Genomic DNA, 9554 nt, shown 5'->3' on the forward strand with positions numbered 1-9554 from the left:
TAGCCTTCAATTTGGGTTCACGGACATGGCAAAAATACATGCAAATTGTTTATGAACCAAATGAAATTAGATATATAATTACATCAACCATGAAGGCCTTATTTTCATCAGAAATGTCAAATTTCCAGCAGGATAACAGGAAAACATGATGATGGCATTAAAATCCACCAGTGAAAAAATGTCATCTCTTCTACTTCCCCACACTATGTCAAAGACTTCTCGTGTATCCCCTCGAGGAAGAAGAACCTCAGCACTTCCAACAGCAAAATGGAGCAACAGTAGTTTCCCACCTCAGGATCACTCTGAAAATTCACAGCCAAGCTCTTTGATAGCTTGCCAAAATTCCCAAGTAAGGAAATAAATACAGTTATGCTCAGGTTCTACACTTGTAACACCTTTGAGTCAAGAGGGATGCCAGCCTCAGATGTTCTTATCCTTGTGCTCAACAGCTCATTCCAGCTCTGTAATTTGCAACTTAGTCTGTGATGCTTCCCTACAAACCAAATCACTGAGCTGACACCAACAGAATATGGCCCCCCCTTTCCTTGGGCATTTTTTTTCCAGGGAAAGTACATACTAAGTCTGCCATGTCCACAGATTCACCCACCCTGGACAGCAAGGGGAGAAGTTCTACAGGCAGCCTGTTGAAGAAGACAACTGAATCTTGAGTAAGGGGGTTACAGTTCACCAAAATCATCCTTTTTGCCATGGTATAGTGAAGCTGAAAACCCAACACATGCTGTTAAGAAAGCACTCTACAATCACTGGCTAGCAAACATTGCCTCAGAAAGGCAAAGTATAAACAATAACAAAAACAAAAACAAAAACAATAACAATAACAATAACAATAACAATAACAATAACAATAACAATAACAATAACAATAACGTGCTTACATAAACAAGTAAATTAAACTCTGGTGGTATTTCAATGCTTTGAGTTTTTTGGGGAAAGACTCTTTTCCTGGATATGATGCAAAAGGAATGATTATAACTTCTAGGCTTGTTCGATGTGCTTGGAGGTATAAACTCCAAATCTCCTGATAAGCCTGCAGTATGAACACCAGTATTCAGACATCATTTAAAAGGCAAAGGTGAAGTAGCTTTCAACATTCAACTCGAGGTAATTCTGTGCTTTAACAAGTTTTCTGGCCTTTCTCTTGCTCCATTTTTGTTCTATTCAGTTGTGCCTCAAGTTTTGCCTTATGTCTTGAGGGATATAATCTGTAGACATCTACTCTATCCTGAGTACAAAAGTGTAAAAAGCATGATTTTTTTTATTATTATTTTAAATATGAATTCTCCAGATACAGGTTTCTGTATCTGAATTATCCAGATTCAGGTTTCTGTATTTAAAGTTGTCAGATACTTTCTAGAGATATGTCACTCTAAAGTTGCATTGATTTCTTACAATCCCACACCTTGCAGCTATAATTTTTACCTTTGTGTAATAGACTCCAATCAAATCAGGGTAAGTAGCAACTCCAGAAAAATAGGGTAATTTGACTAAACTTCTCTGTCTAGGTTGAGTCTAGGCTCACCATGTCTCTGAAGTAGGAAAGCATAAAGTATAAATGGAATAAAACCCTAGGGGGTTAAAATACAAAACAAAAACTCTTTAGGTTTTTGCTCCTTTGTGCTCCACAGTGTCTAATCCCAGAGAACCAATAAATGCAGATGGAGCACAAAAAATATGAACTCACCTTAATGCTGTGTGTTTTTTATAACTTCCACTAATCCAAAGGTTTGCTTCAGAAGTCACGTGTAAGAAAGAGTTTTCATGGTTTATATTCCCAGGATCCCATTATAGTAAAGCTCAGAAACAGTTCACTCAAGTATTAGTAAAACTGAAAGGTAAAAAAAGTCCAGATTCTCAGCTGATAATAAATCACTTCATGTCAAGCAAAAAAAAATCTGACCTCTGCTTTCCAGCATTACTCATTAAAACAAGAACTACAGAAATTAATATGGTAAATAGAGTATTAATAGAAATATAAATTTCTTCTATCTGGATGCAGATGGCACAATGAAGATAGCACATCAGATTACTGAGTCTGCCTCCATACAGGAGAAAACTTCTGCATTGGACCCTTAGTACACATTGCCCTCCCTACCTTTCCCTTGCAATAGAATTTTGTAACCTAAGCCAGCTTGGTGTCAGGGAGATTTATTTGGTGTATGCTCGTATGCTCCTTTTGTATAATTATTTAGTTATTGCTTCTATAATGCACAGCATTATCTGGAATAACTCTGTACTACAGTGGTGAACCTCCAAAGTAGCTTACGTTTCTTCTTATGATCCCCCACTCAACCTAGCTCCCTTAAACCTAGCTCCCTTGTGAGATCTGAGAGGAATATTATTCATTCTACAGACAGAAATTAAGAAAGAAACAAGTCCAACATTTCATAGAAGATCAGTAAGACAGCAAGAAGCTGAACTCCAGTTGTAAAGCCCAGAGAGTACCCCAGTACCATGAGCAATACAACACAGTTCAGTCTCATCCAATCTTCTGAGAATGTGTTTGCCCAACATACAAGGCTGGAAATTGCAGTGGAGGGGATACAGACAAAACCAACCAAATAAATTTATTAAAAAATCTCTTTTGGCCTCCTTTTTTAGACAAACAGAACAGAAACAACTCTTTCAAAGCCCCTTTGTTAGAACTGAATCTGCTGGAACATAGCATGTATTCAGGTCCCTTACTTTGACTTGTTCCTACTGCATGAACAGAAAGAAAATAATGAAAGCTGCTACGTGGCATTTGCATTTTGGCATGTAGGAATTCTCCTAAAATAAAAATCCAGACAGACCTCCAAAAACAGAATATATCCCCCTCATGTTCTCAATAATTTAGTTTTCAACTTTCTTAATCCTTTTCATGCAGTCTTCTCACTACCTTTTCACTATCAGACTTCCATACTGCACAGAATCTCATTTTGTAGAGGCTAAAATGATAGAATGAATCCTTTAGGTTTTCAACAGACACCACTGAAAAAAGAATGAGACAGCTGCTACTATTAATGGCACAAACACCATCTTAATAAGGTTAAACTTCTAGGTCAAGATTAAAATTGCTTTTCAATTAGATTTCCAAGTCATATTATTAATGTCAGTTGATCTACACCTACATGTAGTAACAACAATAGATTCATGTGACTGCATGATCAAGCTTATGGTAATAAAGAGTTTATAGAAAACTCAAAAATTAACACAGACAAAGACACAATGTTATTTTAAAGAAATCAGAGGTGATTTCATCACAATTCCATGGATAGAAACTGTATTTTGGAATACAAAGTTTTGAGTCTTACATCACATCCCATGCTTCCACAGAACAAACAGTTCTCAATAAATCCATAAACTGGAATATCCGGGGACCTGGAGCTTCCACTGTTCTCAATTGGAACCATTGCTCCTGTTGGAAAAGTCTAAGTTTCTTTAAAGATATGTACTGCAACTCCAAGTAACTCCTACTGGTAATCAAAAATACTTTTAAATCTCACTTCTTACAAACCCAGATCCAGTTTAACTCCCACATTCCACTACTCAAGCTAAAATCTTTAATAGTAACTTCTAAAACTACCACCTCACAAAAAAAAAAAAAAAGCAACAAAACAAAACCTTACAAAGCTCCTGTTTTGGCAGTAGAGACATTTACACTTGAAAGTAACACAAATATAAGCATTTGTGAAGTCTTGGGCAATATTATCCTTAGACCTGGCTTTTATTTGCAAATTAAGTATGCACTCTAAAACCTAACAATGGCTAAATACAGAGGTCGTGACATTAAAAATCCACTCAGTGACACTTCCTCCATATAACATAACAAAACACTTCTTTTCAAATCTAATTTTCAGCAATTTGAAAACTAATTTTTAGTGCTGTTGTGTTGTGATTCAATATAGTTTACAGAGGTCAAATATGCATTCATAGGAATAGAATCTCCAAAATGTTATAGCTCCATAAAACCAAGCCATTACATGTATCCAAGAAGAAAAATCCATTTGCTTTTTCCCTTCCTCTGCTGTACTGAGGAACAAGAGGCTAAATTTCTTTTCTTCAAGAGAGCAGTGAAACTCTTAGCCCCCTAAAGGACTGGCTCACACAAAACCATACTGAACTGCTTCCACAGCAGCTGTTCCTGCATCATGATGTGGTGATAGATCACTCAGAAAGAGATAGCACATCTATGTGGAAACATTAACATTAAAAAGTTTTCTGAGCAGACAGGTACTAAGACCGGCTCTAACACCTGCAGTGGGCACCATGTTACAACATCCATAAAAAGCTGGATATATCACAAAAAATAGGAAAAAGCATAAGGGCAAGAAACACAGCAATTGACCCTTTCTCATGCCACCAGAAGGAACGGTGAGTATATTTGAAAAAAACAATTTGTCTAAACTAGGCAAGATTAATAGATAGAGGTGAGTTTAGGCATTGGCCACAATTAAGAAAAATTAGCTCACTACGACTTAACTTTGAATGAAAGACACAGCATGAAGTCTTCGGGCCAGAGATCATCTAAATTGGCTTTACACTTTCAGGTTATTTGTTTAAACTTTATGAACAGCCTTTCAGGCAAGGAGACAGAACGGTCTTCCTAAACACAACACCACGGGGAAACCGCCATGGTTCCTCTCTGAAATGATGAGCTCTGATCTGGAGAATCACAAGGAAAAAAAGCAAAAGGAAAACGAATGTGAATTTTAAAGGGGGAATAGACGTCTCTACTACGAGGCCCTCGTAGAGGGACGAGTAAAAGGAGACCAGGCTGTCAAAGCTTTTGCTACCTCAAAGGGGAGAAAACTTCCATTAGCAACTTGCTCCAAAACACCCGATAAAAGCAGCACACAGGGGCTCGTACTCCCCTTACGTGTAATTCATCTGATAATGTCTAAAATTTATTAACAACAACTTTAAACGCCGCTGAAGAGAGACGGCTTTTCTAAACGGGGGTCAAAGACAAACGCTTTGGAAACTCCACAAGGCATAACCGCAGTGAGACAGGGGAAGGCGCAGGGAGACGGGACAGAGGGACAAGTGTGGGGCGGGTTTGCCTCGCCTGCTGGAGTTTCCCAAGGCCATCGTCTCCGCGGCGGGGGCAGCCGCAGCGCTCCCGGACGGGAGAAGCGCTCGGAGCGCGGCCGGGCGAACGGGGCCGGACCGCCACGGGAAACCCGGCAGGAGCGACGGGGCTCGCTGCCGGCCGCCTCGGGCTCGTACCGTACCGCGTCCGTACCGGGCTGCCCCCGTACCCGGCCTCAGCCTCTTGCCTCCGAGTGCGAGATCCACCATCGCCCCCGGCCTGCGGCGAGCGGGGCCCGCCGGGCAGCGCTGCCCTGGGCCGTGGAACCGCCCCGCTGAGCAGGGAGCTGCCCCGGCGAGGCCGGCCCTGCTCCCCGGGGAGCTGCGCGCCATCGCTCCCGGCTCTCCTCTCCCTCTCCTCTCCCGGCGGCGCAGGGTGAAAAAACGCGCCGCCGTCTACCTGTGCAACACCTCCGCAACACATTTTATTTACACGGAATCGGCTCGGGGCATTGTACATTATATACAGATATTTTCCCCCTCCAACAAGGCAGATCTTGTGCAAGATTAGTAGCATCCTCTGGAGCGTATCCGACAGTCCACGGGAAATGTCCCCCCCACTTAGAAGTATCAGCTGTCAGAGTCCAAGTCACTTTTCCCGTCCTCTTGTCTCTTCTCCGGTGACGTTTTAGACGCTTTATTCCACTTTTGTGCGTTTTCTGATTCCTCCGAAGACGATCGCTTTTGCCTCCTCCACTTTGCCCGGCGGTTTTTGAACCAAACCTGTTACGTTAAGAAATTAAATTATTAGAGTGGAAAAAATAAAAATAAAACCGTGCAAACCCGCGGTTGACCTCAGCCCCTCGGGAGCCCTGCCGGGGCCGGTGTGCGGCGGCCGCGCTCGGCCGGAGGGAGGGAGGCGGGGGAAGCCTTCAGCCGCTCGGGTGGGACCGGCCGGGTGCCTTCAGGAGGCACAGCCGCCCGCCGACAATCGCTCACAGCCCCGTGACAGGCTCGGCCGGCCGCCCCGGGGAAGGGCACTTGGAAATAATAAAAAACTTTCCCCCTGCCCCCGCGAAGCAGTCGCTCTCCCTCCGCTGGCAGAGCCGGGCTGGAGCCGCACCGCGATACATCCGGTTCGAGCCCGCTTGAGTGCGAATGGGAGAGGGTCGAAGAAGAAAAAACAAAACAAAGTACCTCCACTTTTTCCTCTCTTAAGTGCACCCTTCTGGCCAGCTGTTCCCTAGTGCCCACGTCGGGGTATTTCGTTTCCTGGAAGAGGTTTTCCAGCGCTTCCAGCTGTTCGTCAGTGAAGATAGTCCGGTGCCGTCTTTTTCGCCTGCAGTGCAGCTGGTTCAGTAACTGCAGCTCCGTCCGGGACAAAGTGCCCACGTTCATGTAGGGCAACATCTGATGGGGAACAGGGGACATCAGGACAGACCCAGTGCCCTCGTAACCTACGGACAGACAGACGAGTCGACGATAGGCTTTGCATCAGATTGCTGTTCCCCTCGCGCCCGTCCCATCCCGAAATTGTCCCCTCCCGCCGCCCACGGCGCTCCTGAGGGCCGCCAGCTCCCCGCCACCCGCTCCGGCCCCGCAGCTTCGGGAACAAAGGGGGCCCGTCCCGCCGGGGCTGCCTTACCTGCGGGGGGAACGCAGGAGCACTGCTGGGCGCCCAGGGGCGGCACGGCCCCGCAGCACGAAGGTCCCACGGGGGACGCCGGCACATGCAGCTGCCCGTAGTAGTAGTTGTTGTAGCCGAGCCGAGATCCAGTGACGGCCGGCGGCAGCGCGGAGGCGGGAGCCACCGCCCGGGAGTAAAATCCGCCGTAGTCGGAGGCGCTGCCGTAGAGCGAGTCCCCGTGGAGGCTGGGGAAGACGACGGGCGCGGCGCTCGGGGGCAGCAGCACCGAGTCCTTGCAGCGAGGTCTGGCCGCCAGGATATTGTCGATGCTGAACATGCTCACAGGCATGCCCCAAACCGTGCGGGGCAGGGCGGCGGGGACCGGCCGGGGGAGGGAGGGAGGAGGGCGGGAGGGAGGGTAGGTGGTGGCTGGGGAGCGGGGGGGGGGGGGGGGGGGGGGAGAGGCTGGAAGGACACGAAATCGAAACTTTTGGGATAAATTTTAAAAAGGGATCGGAGCGAAAAGAACAGAGCCTTTTCCGAGGACAGCTTGCGGGCAGAGTGTGCGTGTGTGTCTGTGCGCGCGTGTGCGGTGTGTGTGCGTGTGCGCAGGATCCACCCCTGGAACTTTCCCCCCTCAACTCTCGCCTGTTTACTGATCTCAACCCAGAGGGCTGCTCGGAGTATAATCCATCTGAACCTCTTCCCTTTTTTATACCCAGGCGACGTCATCCTGGATTTAGTTCCTGGTAATATGCAGATGACAAACAAAACCAGATTTGATTTTTTTTTTCTCCCCTTTTTTTTGGTGGGGAAGAGGTGGGGGTTACACAAAGGAGTGAAAGCAGCTCGAGTCTGTGTATTGAGAATTAATGAAATTAACGTAATCCTTTCCATTAGTGGGCTTTTTAGAAAGGCCCCAGATTTAGGCTTGATCTCTGCTGCACCGGCTAATTGCCCAGGTTAATCTTATTAATGCCATTGTGTAGAAGTAGTTAGCAGCTCCTAGTCTTGTCTATTATGCGCCTACTTTCGTCGTGTTAGTTCACATTAGTGGGTGCGATTTCCTCTGTCTAAAGCTCAGATTCATTATTTATGCTTCGAACTTGTTAAGAAGCACTTTTTTAAAAAAATAAACTGCCACATAACCATTCAACGCCCCCCCCCCCCCCCCCCCCACTCCAAGTGTTTCTGTAGCAGGTTTTGAATCTTTCGTCTCCGGCTCGGAGGACTGAAAGACCATTGAGGAGTATGTTTCTCTGATTTAAAGTTTATGCAGTAAAGCAACAACGTCTTCACTGAGTCACTGAACTTTTTATTATTTTCCTAGGTCACCTGGCGGAACAAGGACGTGTGAATGTTGCAAACTTCTCTCTCTCTTTTTTATTTTATTTTTTTTTCCTCATTTTTAACAGATTCAGACAGGTATCACTTTTTATTTTTAAAACAAGCCAAGAGGTGCAAAAGCCAAAGGCCAGTGCCATCTCAAATCCCCGGGTGTGGTAGGTATTCCGATCTGCTCCGGATCTAGCTTGGTGCCTATTTCTTTTCTTTTTAATCTTTAATTATCTAGCTTGGAAAACAAAGCCCATAAAGTTGCAACCGTACGGAGAACTTTATATTTTGCATGTTTCGTGAATTTTAAAACGGAGATATTTTAAATCCCTAAAACTCTTCCTATTAAGAGGTTTGGCTCTCCTGGTAGCTGGCTCTTGTGATTTGCAGAATACTTCGTCTGTCACGACTGTCCCTGGGAATCCACAGGAGGTGAACTGAATAAGATTAGACTATTTACCCCATCAACTCTCCATCAAAGAAGGTAGGAAATTGTACGCATGAAATGAAAACAAGCTATTAGAGTCCGTTTACGAGGAACACATTATTTTTCCTCAACAAAGAATATCCTCGTTAGCGCTTACTCGCACTTTATCTTTATCCTTCCTTTCCTCGATATTCCAGGATTTAAAACCTCGCTTAAGAATGATCTGAAGCCTATTTATAGCGAAAGACTCGTGTAAACGTTAACAAAAAGAATGGCAAAACTAAATCCTCTCTTTATTGATACATCGCAATGTGATTAATTAGCAGCATCGGTTTTTACTTCGATTTTCTGCCTAACTATTTCTTTATGCCTTTGGCATTTAAACCTGAACTTGGAGCAAGTTTTTCAAATTTGATGGAAAGTGAAACAATTTGACAGAGGGTTCGGCGGGTTTTGTTAGATTTTGAATTTTTTTAAAAAATGTTGATGTTTTGAGAGTTTTCTTTATTTTTTGTTTGTTTGTTTGTTTGTGGGTGGGCTAGGAGACGGAGTTTAGGTTTGCTGGGTTTTTTTTTTTTTTTTGGTCAGTAATTCCCTGAGCGCGGCCGGTCGCGCTGCATGCAGAGCGGCGCCCGCTTAATGCCGCCATCGGGATGCTCGTCCACGTCCTCAGCGGCTCTGCAGCGATGCGCGGCAGCATCCCTCCGGCGGGGAGCGGGGCTCCGGCCGAGCCGGGCTCGGGGTTCCCGGGAGAGCCAGGCCTGGGCGGAGGCCGGCAGCGGGGGCACGGCCCGCTCCGGCTCCGGCCCGGAGAGGAACATCCCGGGTGCCCCGGGGTCTGGGGACGGGCGCTGCGCGGCGGGCACGGCGCTGAGCCCGGGACCTTCTCCCCTCGGGGAACGAACCGGGTGGGCCCGTAGGTGGGGACACCCTCCCTGGGGACACCCGCCAGCGGGGCCGGCTTCTCGGGTGTTCAGCATCACTTGAGTCAGGGCTTCATCTCCGCGCCTGCCCGGCTTCTCCCAGGTGAAAGCAGCGCCGCGGGACACGGGTGGGCACCGAAGGAGCCGCGGCGCTGGCGGAGCACACACCGCTCGGGCCGTGCGGGCGCCCGACTTCCCGAGGAGATTTTTGCTC

The 9554-nt window shown here is 46.3% G+C and overlaps 1 protein-coding gene across 1 annotated transcript; it reads right to left on the reverse strand.

The window, feature by feature from the left end:
- Positions 1–5658: 5658 nt before the first annotated feature.
- GSC (goosecoid homeobox) lies at positions 5659–7387 on the reverse strand. Its single transcript, XM_062495789.1, is given in 4 exon segments — positions 5659–5811; positions 6226–6485; positions 6674–7091; positions 7094–7387. Coding segments are annotated over 4 exon segments (1125 nt in total).
- Positions 7388–9554: the final 2167 nt, after the last annotated feature.

This window comes from Cinclus cinclus, chromosome 6 (assembly GCF_963662255.1).
Source record: "Cinclus cinclus chromosome 6, bCinCin1.1, whole genome shotgun sequence".
Classification (NCBI taxonomy): domain Eukaryota; kingdom Metazoa; phylum Chordata; class Aves; order Passeriformes; family Cinclidae; genus Cinclus; species Cinclus cinclus.